Source organism: Ahaetulla prasina, chromosome 1, assembly GCF_028640845.1.
Source record: "Ahaetulla prasina isolate Xishuangbanna chromosome 1, ASM2864084v1, whole genome shotgun sequence".
Lineage (NCBI taxonomy): Eukaryota > Metazoa > Chordata > Lepidosauria > Squamata > Colubridae > Ahaetulla > Ahaetulla prasina.
Genome location: NC_080539.1, coordinates 182,286,314 through 182,302,386, shown reverse-complemented (window position 1 = coordinate 182,302,386; position 16,073 = coordinate 182,286,314). Strand labels below are relative to the sequence as shown.

Sequence of the window (16,073 nt, the reverse complement as noted above, 5' to 3'; positions counted from 1 at the left end):
GGACAGCATCCAGCCATATCTGGTCTCCTCCTGCAGCAGCCCATGTGGATTCCAGGCAGCGCAGCTTCGGGGCCTTTCCTCGCAGTGGTGGTGGGGGTGACAAGGCAAGCTGGCAGTGGTGGCAGTGTTCCTGGCTGGCAAGGGGTGGGTGTCCCAGGGCTGCATGCGGGTGATGATGGCATGGCTGGTGCGCGTCCATGCTAAGAGCACGCCTTCAGGGAGACGACTTCCGGTGTCCAGCGGCAACGGACGTCTGGAAGGCTTCTCCTGCCTCCAGCGCCCGAATCCGGCCGCCGCCGAGGCCCTCAGGGGCCAGGTGTTCCGAAAAGGACACCTGCCGCACGGACGGCTCGCCAGGGGTCTCCCAGCCGACATACAGGACTGTGGGGACCGATGCTGGCGCGTCCTAGGCTTGGCGGGGTTCGGAGGCCACAGGCCGCGGCCATTATTTTGGTCGTCGCCTGGGCGTTGTGCCCGTGACACCGGGCATTGATTTATAACTGCAGCAGCCTGGTGGTGAACAGGAACGGAGAAGAATTGAGGAGGAGAAGGGAAGGAATATCGGTAAACGTGAGTGGAGTGCTCCGAGTGCGGGGGTTTTCTCCCCTGCGGTTGGAAGGAGCACGAGTTATTCGGGAGAGAGGAGACCTTAAAATAAGAAGATTACCGGTTTTGTGGAGCTCTGGAGAGAAGAGGTGATGGAGAAATTTAGGAGGGAAGGTTTGAGGCCCCCCCTCCTTCTGGGGAACAGTGGTGGCGCCCAGCTTCCGCCTTCACTATGAGAATTTTGATGACATCACTTCCTTCGCTTCCTGGTTGACTAACTGTACTCTGGACTCGTTGCTCCTGTGAGTGCCCCCTGGTGGATCCGGAGGAAATTACAAGGATACTGTGCCTGCCTGAGGATTTTGTATTTTTTTTTTCCTTAATGGCAAAAGGTCAGAGACCAACTGCTGGAGAGATGGAGAGAATTTTGGAAAAGTTATCTAATATGGACAAGAAATTGATGAAATAAGAGCAGAAATTGTGACTATCCAAAAGGATTTAAAGGATACTCAACAAGTTTCAGCAGAAAACAAGCAGAAAGTGGAAGGTTTGAGGGTGAGATGCGGCAGTGCAGAAAAGAGAGGAGACGACAGGCAATGCTGTGCTTGGACTACAGATGGATAAAATGTCTTATTTCCTTAGGTTTCAAAATTTGGAAGAAGTGGACCAAGAAGACTTGAGAGATGTTGTGACTAAATTGTTGGGAGAATTTCTTGGGAGAGGTGTTGATTTCATGAATTGGGATGTGGATCGAGTTTATAGAGTTAATTCGCAATATGCACGCACGCATGCAGTTCCCAGAGAGGTTCATGTCAAATTTGTGAGAAGAGGCGAGATGAAATTCTTAGAAAACATAGGAGTGGGGCACTGATTTACAGGGGCAGGGAGATAGCCATTCTGAGGCAGATTCCCAGACAGGTACGTGAAAAAAGAAGGAAATATTATTTTTTGTCAAGCAAATTGTACCAGAAGGGAGTGGGCTTCAGATGGCTGATGCCAGAGGGATTGATGATTTTCCGGGAGGGCATTACGAAAAAAATCAGTACAACTGCGGAGGCTACGGCCTATGTGGAGGAACACAAAGCCCTCCTGGAATCAGATGACCCAGGAATTGAAGAAGGGGAGGTTATAGATCATGGGGCGGAAGCGGCTGCCGCTGTTGCGGCCCTGGAGTTGGGTCAGGCTGAACCCAGAGTTCTGAGATCTAAAACTAGGAAGTGATAAAGATATTTGGGATTGTGTTGGTTTTCCTTATTCTCTTTAGTACGATATTCTGTTTATTCTTGACCGTTTTCACTTCTTGTTTAATTTAGCCGCTGTTTCATGATTATTCTTTTAAGGCTTGTGTTAAAATTACTCAAATTGCAACTTCATGGGCTGGTAATAACTCACCCAGCTTCAATATCTTATTCAATATTTGCACTTTATCCTCTTGCCCATTCTTGTGGCCATCCTGATTTTGGGCAGCTGATGATGGCTGCGGTCCTCCTTGCTGGGTTGAGGGGAAAAAGCCGGAGCTGCAAGGAATTTGTAACTTTCCTGTTTGCTCTGGTGGCTCCCTCATTCTTTGCTGCCTCTGCGGGGCAGCTATGGTCCGAAACGGACCCCCATATCGAGGGGATTTTCGGCGCTCACCCTGTGTCAGGCCTGGAAACCATACTAGACTTTAGGGTTCCAGACGCTGCCACATTTTTCCCCTGAGGGGAAGAAGGGGGGCTGAGGGGTATGGTAACATTCTTCAAGCGGTCAAGGTCAGATGGTGTTCACATCTGCAGGAAGAGTGGCGAGAAGATATTCGAATGAACTGGGAGAACGTGGGACCATGTGACCATCAAAGGGGTCAGGGGGGTGGGACTCTTGGGGTTTGTATAACTGGGAAAAGAATCCGGAAGTTCAGTTTTGGAATTTCACTCATCGTGTGCCAGTTTCCTCATGCTAGTAAAGAACTCTGAAAAACAATGGCTTCTGAGTTTTTTTATGCAGAAGAGGTTTTTCTGGAATCTTGACACCCTGGAGCTTTCGGGGCTTGTGACTGTTCCATCGCGACACTGGCCACGCCTCCCCTAAACATTCTGTTTTGAGTTCAAATGTTCCAAAGCTTTTTCAAACTTACTGGAAATGTTTTAAGCTTGAAATAGCCTCACAAAATTGGAATAGCTTGCCTTGAACTTGAAATGGTGGTTTCTAGTTCAAAAAGCATGTTTTAAGGTCCCCCCCCCAACATAAATACTAAAAAGACTAAAGAGAGGACAGGTAGTTCTCATTTTGTCCTGTTTATTATTGTTTTAAGATTCATTTTCAAAGTCAACTCCATGGACAAAGTTCCTAATTAGCATATTTTTCCTGTTATTAATTTGGCAGTTGAACTTTCTTGTATTTATTTTCAATACTTGCTGCTTTTCATTTCAATATTTTCCTTTTCATTTTAGCTACTGAAGAATAATACATTTGTATGGGTTGGAAACTCATACTGTGGATTTTGGTGAATCAATAAAGCAGATCTTATTAACTGTATAAATTTATCCATATATTGCCAAATTGCATTTCAAAATGCATTCAGATTTCTAAAATACATTCTCCACTGAGAATTAAATAAGCCATCAGCCAATGACTGAGCACCTATGTTTATTTTTTTTTATTTCAGGGCCTGAATCTTTATATAATAATAGCTATTACTCAGAGGCATCTGAATATAGAAGACATAATAAAAATATTTTGTTAGAGAATTGGGACTAGGAAAGTCCAGAGTATTTTCCCCCCACCAAAAAACATACTATTTTGACAAATCTTATTCCAGTTACATTATTTTCATGCACTATTTATATTATTTTATTTTTCTCCCCTTTTCACCAGTGATTCTTGATGTGGCAAAAGCTAATTGTGTTATAATTAATAATTAATAATTTGTTCTTGTAGTTTTCTCCCATGCTTGCTGGGCTGCCTGCACACTCACTCCCAGAGAACCCCCAGATTTTGCCTTTATCTTTTGCCTTTGAAATTCAGTGGCATAATGGTCAATATTTAATAAATACGATGGTTAGCAATTTTAAGTAAAGCCCAAATACTAATGCATTATTGCAATCATTGCATTACTGGGAGGTTTTATGCATCAATTCTGACTCTTCAACCCTTCTCAAAGAGCCCAAGCCAAGCTAAACATTTGCGGCCTCTCCATTCTGTCTCCCTATTGTATCCTTGGACATACTGTATCCCCTGCTGAACTTAAAGAACCTTTTTCTTTAAAATGTGTTCCACAAAGATGAAAAAAGGGCTGCTAGCTCTGGCTTGTTTATTTTATTATTAAAGTTTCCAAATACCCACATTTGGGTGTCATCTGTATTCTCTTAATATTTTGTGTTTCAGCCTAAGTTCTGTCAGATACTTTGAATTGTAAAAAGAGCAAACAGTTAACACGGTTATTATCAATAGCAAAATTTGTCTTTGTGAAAATATTTCCTGCTCTTCTTAAAAAAAATCTCTTCCATCTTTCAGAAAACCCTGAACGAGCTGCCCTCTGTTTTGTGTCTGGGATTTGCATTGGACTTCTCTTGACCTTGTTGGCTTTAGTTGTCCAAATCTCCTGTCAAACTGATTGCAAACAGTCATCAACCCAAAGGCCATCATGCAACAGTGACGGTAGCTGGAGTGACAGTGACTCAGATACCACCTCAGACCTGTCCATGCGACGGCAACGTCGATTTGAACGGACTTTGAACATGAATGTCTTTACTTCAGCTGAGGAGCTTGAGAGAGCGCAACGGCTGGAGGAAAGGGAGCGCATCATCCGAGAGATATGGATGAATGGCCAGCCAGATATTCCAGGAACCAGGAGCCTCAATCGCTACTACTGATGGCAAAAAATAGGACTGATCTCACGGGGTCTCTTAAGTCTGCTGGAAAGAGGACTGAAGTCCTATTCTAGAAAGGCAATATTTTTACTTTACCCTTTCAGTCTAAGGACAACCTTTTTCAATATTTTGCTCAGGTTGCAGAGTTGGAGGAGAGGGCGGGTTTGTTCCTTCTCAATACTTTTTGTTGCTGCTGCTGCAAGAGCTGATGAGTGATACATAAAAATGCGCACAAATATTCTCTCCTCTTCCCTCCCAACTAATTTTTCTAAAGATAGTTAGTATTTTTAGCTTCTTCTTCTTTAGACTTCACTTTCAAATTTGGTGCCCAAAATGACCTGAGGAAACAACATTACTAAACTCCCTGGTCTCCTTGATGTTACTGTTAAAAAATGAATGGGAAACTGGCAAGCTGCAAACATTTGCCAGATAACTTATTTCCAACATGGTCTGGGGTCCTCCTATAGAAATCAGAGGGGTTCTTTGAAGATAAAATGGCGAGTGATTGCAGTTGGTGCTTTGTTTGTTGCCTGCTTTGTGATTGGCCACATTCACCATGGCATGACAGCCATTTCCTGAGAGTGTCTATCTCTTCTAAATTTCAAATGTTTACCCATTGGGACAAAAAGGTTGAGAACCATTGTTCCACCAGATCATTTTTTCCTGCTGCCGTTCATAGGAGGAATCAGAGTTCTGCTTCTCCCATGCAGCTGATGCCTTCTGGGGAAAGCAAGTAGGGCTCTGATTAAATGAAGGAGTCGGGTATGTCCTTCTCAGCTGTGCTCTATAAATCTTCCTCACCCTGCAGATTTGCTGAAATTAAGCTATCCATCTCCTTAATTCTGACAATCACAGTCCTCCCCTGGTTAACCACCATCTTCACCAACTATTTTTCTTGAATTTTTATTGGAAATAAAGGGATATACTGTACAAGATGAAAGGCTCACTTTATATTTTAGAAAATGTGAGGTTTATGGTTGGAATCTTTCTCCAGGCACATGTCTAAAATATGAATTTTAAGCTGCTTAATGTTTTAATAATAAAAACCTGCTAGATATTATGACTGCCCTGCCCCTTACCAACCAGAAAAGCAGATCTAAAATAAAATATACAGTTTCTGAGGTCTGTGGGAAGTTATGGACGAAAAACATAAAAAAACCTGGAGCAATCACTGGCAGCACTTTTCCATAGTTCAGGAGAAAGAAAATTGGTGTAATGCTTGTAGGCATTCATACTTACCCATAAGCTGTAATTAACGAAGCATCCAAGTGTGCCTTAATAGAAGACAACCTGATAAAAGAGATATAGAAGCAGAAAGGTGAACAACTATCCCATGACTTTGAAAAGTCATTGACCTAATTTTTCTTTCTTTCCCACAGATGCTTCAAAACCGGGCATTTCCACATTATGAAATCAGCTTGCTAGTGGCACATTCACTAATACATTATGTTATTTAAGACTGTTTTAAATCTTGCTTCAGTGGCAGCATTTTCCCCCCTGACAACTCTGGGATGTAAAATTCTCCTCTCAACTCAAGTTCCCATATTCCTCCTCCTTGCTGTTATTTTCTATTGAGTCTTCTTCCAATCAGGAATTTTATATTATTATAGGAATTGTGTAAGTTTCAAATACATTGTTAACAACCTCAAAATGATTTTCAGGATTTTGAGTTCCTATATGTGTGTACATATGCTATTTGAAAGTACTGATTAAAATTGTTTTCTTATTACTTGTGCTATAGTATTTTATATAATTAAGTCCCTCATAACAAAAATCAAAAAGAAAAAGAGGCTGTACTTTACAAGTTAAAAATGGAACCAAGAAAAGATTCTGCTCTATGCAGATAAAATCTGTTTGTCTGTTTGTCTGCCTGCCTGCCTGCCTCTCTGTCTATCCATCTTCCTTCCTTCCTTCCTTCCTTCCTTCCTTCCTTCCTTCCTTCCTTCCTTCCTTCCTTCCTTCCTTCCTTCTTTCTTTCTTTCTTTCTTTCTTTCTTTCTTTCTTTCTTTCTTTCTTCTTTCTTTCTCCAAGAAATTCAAAGAAAGTGTTCTGCTAAATTTCTGAAGAATTAGAGCACACTGTCCTGTGCTTTAAGTGGATACATGTCATATATAATTCAAACCATTGGAAATGTTCAACTTGTATTTTGCACATTCATCCAATATGTGATATTTTTGTTAAATTCCCTGATGTATCGCAATAGTAAATAGTGTTTACTATTTTTTTTCCGTCAGTCCTAGCATTAATATTCCAGTGAGAATTCCAGTGAACTAATGAGGCATGATTTCCCTTTCCTGAATCTACAATAATGTGCACACATGAGAAAAAACACTTTATGGGCTCTCTGTATTTTGCAGGGTAGGATTTTTCTGCAGTCTGTTGGAGAAATGTTCAACTATTTCTAGAAATTAGTTTTTTATTATTCCAATACATTTATTGTAGTTTCTTTTTCAACAAGAATTTTTGTAACTTGAGTTAGGCTCTGGATGTCAGTCAGAACTGTGCAAACATATTTTGCTCAGTGACTGGTTGGAATAAGGATATAGTACAGCAGCAATCCTTATCTTCTTATCTCAACAAGGAAACAATATACTGTTCGTAGGATGTTTTATTCATATGAAGAGTTCCATAATAGTCAGCAACTCTATGTGCAAAATTGCCCTCTGTTTTCTTATTCTTGTAGGTAAGGAAAGAGCTTTGTTAAATAATAATAACATGAACCAATTTGCTTCCTCTTAAAATACTATTTAACACGATATGCACTTCTATATCCAATTTGTTAGAACAAGAAGTAGACAAGGATAAGAATATAAAGTTTTATGCCTACCAGAATTGGTATAAATTTATTTGCAGCTAAATAATGACATTATCAGCCAGCATTCATCAATAGTAGTAGTGTAAATCACATTTTTTGGTCTAAGCTACTGTGTTTTAGTGTTTTCTGGTTCATTCTAATTTTTCCATATAGATATTAGACAGGAAGAAATCTGGATTTCCTGCAGAGTACACTAACAATATAAATTCTCTCATACTGAATTCTAGCTTTCTATGTTTCTTAATAGCAAACATAATGTGGTTTAGATAACCTGGTTTTAATAGCTTTATTTTAAGATTCAGACTTTATGTGTGGCATATGGGGGAAACATTTTCCTATTTCTGTTTCTATATTCCAGCAAAAGGAAAAATATTCCTTTCCTTTTGTTTAACTTTTATTCCATTTGGAATCCAGGGGAACTTAAAAGAGCTTAGGCTGCCCTAGTTCCAGTCAAAGATTTTTCTATAGGTAATTATTAATGACAAGCTCTATCTTCTTTTCTAAAAGTGAACTAATTTAACCATCATTACTTATAAACTATGCTTTATGCAATCTCAGGGTTTGATACGTAAATGCCTAAATGCCAGAACAGAGCTCTTAGGAAGAACTTTCTTTGTTTTGGAGTGAAAAAATATTCAATAATAAGTTTAAAATGAGAGTATAAGATTACTTCAAACTCCATTGGTGCTTTAAAATAAAGGAAATTGGAATATGAGATCAAGAAATTTCACATAACACAATCTGTCAAGACTTTTTTTCATGGATAAAGAAGGCAAGTGACAAAATGTGTATTACATCATGCAAATGCATGCAACATCTATTGTGTTTTCCTGAAAATAAGACCCTGTCTTATATTTTTTTGAACCCTGAAATAAGTGCTTGGTCTTATTGCCATGCGCTCAAAAGCCCGATTGCGCTTATTTTGCATTATCATTATCGTTATTAATATTGCCTTAATTTGGGGGAAATGGGATATGAAGACATAAATATGTAATGGAGACATTTGTGCCATGACATCCTGACATGTTTCATTATTTTGATGCCAGCATGGCTTGGGGGATGCCACAATTTTGGTCAATCTTGTACTAGGATGACTTTACAATTGAGCTACATAGCACCACAATTTGCATTCATCTTTCAAATCAACCTTGCTGGAGAGGATATGTTTGTGTAGATGATCATCCAATCACTTGAGAGAGAGGTCACTGATGAAAGTATGCCTAATTTATCTGTACAAGGGCTAGTGTTTCTGCCAATTTCCTCCTATTGTGATAATTTTCTAGAGTCAGAACAAGAACACCTCAAAATCTGATAATCTAAAACACTAGGTCAGCCTCACCATTAATATCATAGGATTGGAGATGCCTTGATTTAAATTCCCATTTCCCATGGTCAGATGCCCCTGGGAGAAGCAGACATTACTAAACATATAATATATATTGTATTTCCAGAGCCACTTCTATGGGTAGAAACGTCCAAGACAAGAGTAATGTCTATTCTAGGCAGTCTCAAGCAAAATTGGCTTTTCTTCCCAAGTGCCATAGGAAATAGTTACTAGGTTGAAGAGAGCTCAGTGACATTCCTGGATTTTTTGTTGATGAGGAAAGATAGAAGAAATTATGTGGGCACACAGAAGATAACAAATGGAAAATTACCTACTCTGTCATATATAAGGTTATAATAGTAAAATTTAATACAAACTACAAGAAAATGGAGAAAAGGAGTAAAACATGCAAATAAAAAGAAATTAAAAAAGAGAAGAGGAAAGTAAGAATGTGATAAATAAAAACAGAAATATATACAGAACTTACTTCCAACCTTAATCACAACAAGCATAAAGAAATTTAGTAATTCTTCATCCCCACTATGGTTACAAACATCTTCTTGCATCCCATAAACAAATTCATTAAACATTAACTTTTCAATCCTCAGCAGAAAGTCCAAAAAGGGTTGCCAGAAGTAACAACATATCTTATTTTAGCTTTGATCAAATAAACCAACTTAATGTTACTTCTTTTTACTTCTACAAGTCTTAATCTTTAGTTCATTCATGTATTGTAGGATATGATTCCTCTTCATTTCTTCTTTGTCCCATTTCATTGTTCTTCAAGGCTTTAACAAGCCTCTTTTGTTAATCCAGTAGGAAAGCATTATCTAGGTCATCCTTTTTGTGCCCCCAGAAAATAGTGATGATAATAGCAACTGCCAACCAGTTACACCAAGGTAAGATGGTCCCAAGGAATTTTTAGGACAGGATATTTGAAATTTCAGTCTTCACTCTAAAGACCCAGCTGTGCTACTAAGGCATTAAATCACATTTACGTGTTTCCTTTATTGTGCTACGAACTGGTATTTTTCTTGCCTCTCTCTCAAGCCAGGCACTCAACTGGGCAAGATCAAGACTAGATAGATTTCAGTAAAGTATCTACACCAGCCTGGAATAACTTCAGAATCTTGGACAAAATAAATTTCTACCTTCATTTAGACTGAATTAATTAAGGTGGAATCTATGAATGATTTCAAACATTTTTTTCAAGGATTCTTGCCGTTTACATTGGGAAGTTGCCATTGATGAGATAAGCTAGTTATCTTAACTGTTTAAGCTTTCTTTCCTTTCCTAGCCTCCTCACAATCTTTCACAAAATATATATTCAGCAAGTTTGGAAGGGCTAGAAAGACTTTTAAGTTTCATCTGACATTTGCTTATACTTTCTTCTGGTTCATTAAAGCCAGAAATAAATGATGACAGAATTCTTTCTGGAGATCATTTAGCTTTTTCCCAGAGAGTCCAATGCTGTCACATCCTGAGGCCAATGGTTTTAATTATGGCCAAGTGTTCCACTAAAGTAATCACAATCCATCCTGATGCTGCTTGATGGATTGAGCGACAGGGTCAAATCTGCAGTCATGGAGGGGAAAAGAGTTTTTGAATATATTAGAGATGTTTGGCAACAGTTTTGGGAGGATTAATAGGAAACTGCTTTCATGTCTTTCCAAGCAAGCTAATTTTTGTGTTTCGGAAATTGCTGAATTGTGTGTATTCTGTGTATATGCTGTATTCTATGATAAAACCTCACAGGCAACATTTCTGTTTCCTTATGAAAAATGATGAGCTCAATATTTTTCTCATGATGGTCAGGAGACTTGTTTGTATGTGGTGTACGCTGGAGATATATTCTCTGGGAAACATTTTTAAGAGAATTTCCAATGTTTTTTTAGAAGAAACTTGAAACTGTAATTTTCTTGCAGCAAACAAATCAGGTTGAAAGGAAGCAGATCCCTCAGGGGGAGAAAGCTGTGTTAGGGATTTCTGAATTGATGAATTTATATCTGTCTTAAAGATCAAACCATCTGAAGTGCTGTCCCACCTCCAAACTTCAAAGCAATAATTTGCTCATGCAAATGGACATAAAAGCTAATGGCCTGATATAAGAAGAATGTTCAACTGTTTTTTCTTTCAGGCATGATATTGTAAGGATTTTATGCTTTACAAACAGTGGTGGGATTCAAATTTTTTTACTACTGGTTCTGTGGGCGTAGCTTGGTGGGTGTGGCAGGGGAAGGATACTGTAAAATCTCCATTCCCTCCCCACTCCAGGGGAAGGTTACTGCAAGAATAGATGGGGCAGGGGTAGTCAGAGGTGGTATTTACTGGTTCTCTGAACTACTCAAAATTTCCACTACCCGTTCTCCAGAACTTGTCAGAACCAGCTGAATACCCCCTCTGTTTACAAAGTTTAGGCACACCAGTGTGTAGCAAATGTGTACCTAGTGCTTTATTGCAATACACATTTTCCCCAACAGTAGATTATTGTTCTCCACCCTTCTAGGATTTGCAAAGTGATGTTAATATGTCTTCAATACTCAGCCCTTTGACACTTTATTTATTTATTTATTTATTTTTATTTATTTTATTTGTCACAACAGTATATATAAGCATAAGCATGATATAACTATACGATATATAAGCATAATATAATCATAAGTATGTAATAACTATATGAAATAGGATACAATCAAAGGGAACATTAGGACAGGAACGGTAGGCACGTTGGTGCTCTTATGCACGCCCCTTAGTTCAAGCAAAATCCTGTTAATCTCTAAAGTGGCATACAACCTTCGCTTCCTTCCAAAAGATCTTACACAAGGGATGAGGTGCAGTTTCAGTGTGGTTTCAGTGAGGTTTCACTCCTCTACTAGTTGCTATTGAGCTCCTGGAAAACTCCAAGCAAGACTCCCACCAGGATATGCTGCTCACCATAACTTGTGATCCTGGCAGTTGACTTCCCTGTTTGAAATAGCTGCCAGTCTCCAAAGGTCACCTCTCTTCCCCATCTGCATGCTCTTTGCTGTCTCCTTTCCTCCTACACTCCTCTCCTCTCTGCCTTAGTTTTGCTTTTGTAAGCTAAGGGCCTGGGTAGTGTGAAACTGCCTTTGGATTTCAGCACAGTGCTTGAAAACATTACAAGCAGTTAGGACACTGGCTTGCATGTTTGTGAATAAATAAATGTGAGCGAGTGAGTGAATAAATGAAGGAAGGAAGGAAGGAAGGAAGGTTTCTGCCTAGCTGCAGCTACCCTTCCCAATCACAGGCAGCAACCCCAACTTCATTTCCCAACAGTTATGAAAAAGCCCGCTTGAATATGTGAATTCAGAGTACCATTAAAGGCTTAGAGTGTTACAGCCAGTTGGTCTTGTTTTCATTAGCCTCCCTTTCCCTGGAGTGACCTTAGTTCATTAGATGAAAAGCGTATGTTTGCTATGACAAAGGCATCCTTCTTTAGTGGTGTCCCATTCAACTCCTAGGAAAGAAAGCTCAGCCTCCAGCCCTTTCATTTTCATTGGTTATTGACATCCATAACTCCTCAGCCAATAACCAATGAAAATGAAAGGGCCGGAGGCTGAGCTGTCTCTCCTAGGAGTTGAATGGGACACAACCAAAGCCAGATGAACAGAGGCAGGCAAAGGTTCCCTTCCATTCTTCAAACAAGACATCATCTGAAGCAGGGGCCTCCAACTTTGGTCCCTTTAAGACTTGTGGACTTCAACTCCCAGAGTCCCTCAGCCAGCAAAGCTGGCTGAGGGACTCTGGGAGTTGAAGTCCACAAGTCTTAAAGGGACCAAAGTTGGAGACCCCTGATCTGAAGAGTAGTTTCTCAATAGCTTGTCTTAATTCTCAAGCACTAATTAAAAATGTACTGAAGCACTGAATGGCAAAGCCAGGAATCCAATGTTTTACTGACATACTTTTATCAAAATAAAATGCACTGAGAAAAAATCCCAGCAATGCAAAATCTATGGTGTGTTGCCAGACAATAGAAAACCTTGACCAGAAATGCTGAGTCAAAGGATGCATATGACTGAGCAGAAGTTGAGATATATAGACTTGTTTAGTTTTCAGAAAGAAGTTGTTGATGTACTATAATTCTGCAAAGGTAGTACATAGAACAAGGTCATAGCCTACTGTATAAAGTCTGTTTTCTTAAACTTTAGGGATGGAGCAAAGATTGTACATTATAGGAAGACAGATCAATCATATTTAATTGATTGATTGATTGATTTAGGAACAAATTGTAAACATGCAAGGCTTGGCAATCCCTTTTTGCTGCATATCACCAAAAACAAGATGAGCAGAGGACAGAATAAATTTGTATCGAGAGTTCTGTGCCACCCAATTCTTTGCTTTTGCCCATTTTGGGGCACTATTCTGAATGTGGTCCTTGGTAGGCCACACATCACAGAAGGTGTCCCTCAGTCTCAAAAAGATACTCATCATTTCAACTGTTAAGGGCCTTAAAGTTGCGAGCGGTTGGTAACTGGCTGACCAACCGCACGCAACGTGTAGTCCTCAATGGAATTACATCCACATGGAGGGAAGTATGCAGTGGAGTACCCCAAGGCTCTGTTTTAGGACCAGTACTCTTCAACATCTTCATCAATGACTTGGACAAGGGGATAGATGGGGAACTCATCAAATTTGCAGCTGACACCAAGCTGGCAGGAATAACCAACATTCCAGAAGATAGGCTCAAGTTACAGAAGGATCTTGACAGACTTGAACATTGGGCACTATCTAACAAAATGAAATTCAACAGTGAAAAAAGTAAGATTCTACATTTAGGCCAAAAAAACAAAATGCACAGGTACCGTATATATGCTACCTTGCTCAATATTATTACCTGTGAGAGGGATCTTGGAGTCCTAGTGGACAACCATTTAGATATGAGCCAGCAGTGTGCAGCAGCTGCGAAAAAAGCCAACACAGTTCTGGGCCGCATAAACAGAGGGATAGAATCAAGATCACGTGAAGTGTTAGTGCCACTTTATAATGCCTTGGTAAGGCCACACTTGGAATATTGCATCCAGTTTTGGTCGCCGCGATGTAAAAAAGATGCTGAGACTCTAGAAACAGTGCAGAGAAGAGCAACAAAGATGATTAGGGGAATGGAGGCTAGAACATATGAAGAACGGTTGCAGGAACTGGGTATGTCTAGTTTAATAAAAAGAAGGACTAGGGGAGACATGATAGCAGTGTTCCAATATCTCAGGGGTTGCCACAAAGAAGAGGGAGTCAAACTATTCTCCAAAGCACCTGAGGGTAGAACAAGAAGCAATGGGTGGAAACTGATCAAGGAAAGAAGCAACTTAGAACTAAGGAGAAATTTCCTGACAGAACAATTAATAAGTGGAACAACTTGCCTACAGAAGTTGTAAATGCTCCAACACTGGAAATTTTTAAGAAAATGTTGGATAACCATCTGACTGAGATGGTGTAGGGTTTCCTGCCTGGGCAGGGGGTTGGACTAGAAGGCCTCCAAGGTCCCTTCCAACTCTGTTGTTGTTATTGTTATAAAGCTTGTAATGTTTGAAGTGTTGAAGAAAGATCAATTATCTTTCTAGTCTGATATTTAGGGTACAAAAGGGTCCTCCCCACCTTCTGCATGCGTGCTTGCGTGTGTGTATGTTTGTGTGTGTGTCTTTGTGTTGATATCCATAGGATTATAGTAGTAGTCAGTTTTGCAGTTTGGGAGTTGAAAGAGCTCTTGCTGCCTCCAGCTGGTCAGTAGTTGAACATCTTTTGTATCAACTCTCAGTGCATTTGAACATTCTAATTAACATATATTTATACAATCTCTCTCCCTAATTTCTCCATGAAAATAGGAGAAAATAACTTACAAATGTCAGTCATCCCCAATCTCCATGGCATTGTTTATCTGGCCATTTTCAAGGAGAAAAACCCATAACTTTTATGAGGGGGACTGCATGAGCAAAATAAAAAATGTAAATGAAATTGGGCAATTCAATAAGAACTTGGAGAATTGGTGTTAGTTCGATAGGGACATTTCCCCCCCATTTCCACTCAGGAAAATGCCTACAAAAGAAGATATTTTTGGCAAGTGACTCAAGGAAATCTCATATTTTTGTCATATGTGCTTAATCGTTATTAATCAGATTTGAACACTGTGTCCTATCCAACAAAATGCAATTCAATGGGGAGAAAAGTAAGGTTTTATACTTAATAAGAAAACTAAATGCACAGGAACAGAACAGGTGGTAACTTGTTCAATAGCGGTAACTGTGAGAGGGAGCTAGGCGTCCTATTGGCCAATCACATAAATATGAACCAGCACTGTGCTGCAGCTACCAAAAAAGCCAATATGGTCCTAGGTTGCATCAACATAGAATAGAATCAAGATCACGTGCAGTGTTCGTACTACTTTATACTGCCTTGGTAAGGCCACACTTGGAATATTGCATCCAGTTTTGGTCACGATGTAAAAAGATGTTGAGACTCTAGAAAGAGTGCAGAGAAGAGCAACAAAAGATGATTAGGGACTGGAGGCTAAAACATATGAAGAACGGTTGCAGGAACTGGGTATGTCTAGTTTAATAAAAAGAAGGACTAGGGAGACATGATAGCAGTGTTCCAATATCTCAGGGGTTGCCACAAAGAAGAGAGTCAAACTATTCTCCAAAGCACCTGTGGGTAGAACAAGAAGCAATGGGTGGAAACTGATCAAGGAAAGAAGCAACTTAGAACTAAGGAGAAATTTCCTGACAGAACAATTAATAAGTGGAACAACTTGCCTACAGAAGTTGTAAATGCTCCAACACTGGAAATTTTTAAGAAAATGTTGGATAACCATCTGACTGAGATGGTGTAGGGTTTCCTGCCTGGGCAGGGGGTTGGACTAGAAGGCCTCCAAGGTCCCTTCCAACTCTGTTGTTGTTATTGTTATAAAGCTTGTAATGTTTGAAGTGTTGAAGAAAGATCAATTATCTTTCTAGTCTGATATTTAGGGTACAAAAGGGTCCTCCCCACCTTCTGCATGCGTGCTTGCGTGTGTGTATGTTTGTGTGTGTGTGTGTCTTTGTGTTGATATCCATAGGATTATAGTAGTAGTCAGTTTTGCAGTTTGGGAGTTGAAAGAGCTCTTGCTGCCTCCAGCTGGTCAGTAGTTGAACATCTTTTGTATCAACTCTCAGTGCATTTGAACATTCTAATTAACATATATTTATACAATCTCTCTCCCTAATTTCTCCATGAAAATAGGAGAAAATAACTTACAAATGTCAGTCATCCCCAATCTCCATGGCATTGTTTATCTGGCCATTTTCAAGGAGAAAAACCCATAACTTTTATGAGGGGGACTGCATGAGCAAAATAAAAAATGTAAATGAAATTGGGCAATTCAATAAGAACTTGGAGAATTGGTGTTAGTTCGATAGGGACATTTCCCCCCCATTTCCACTCAGGAAAATGCCTACAAAAGAAGATATTTTTGGCAAGTGACTCAAGGAAATCTCATATTTTTGTCATATGTGCTTAATCGTTATTAATCAGATTTGAACACTGTGTCCTA

The 16,073-nt window shown here is 39.6% G+C and overlaps 1 protein-coding gene across 4 annotated transcripts in view; it reads left to right on the top strand.

The window, feature by feature from the left end:
• The window catches only part of EVA1A (eva-1 homolog A, regulator of programmed cell death), a 39,443-nt gene extending 33,318 nt beyond the window's left edge, over window positions 1-6,125 (top strand). For 2 of the 4 annotated variants that reach the window (XM_058184196.1, XM_058184184.1), the window contains exon 3: window positions 4,039-6,125. In XM_058184196.1, the coding sequence (XP_058040179.1) occupies window positions 4,039-4,397 (359 nt within the window). In that variant the 3' untranslated portion in view covers window positions 4,398-6,125. The remainder of the gene's footprint in view (window positions 1-4,038) is intronic. The other 2 variants (XR_009155193.1, XR_009155190.1) reach the window with 2 other exon arrangements.
• Window positions 6,126-16,073: the final 9,948 nt, after the last annotated feature.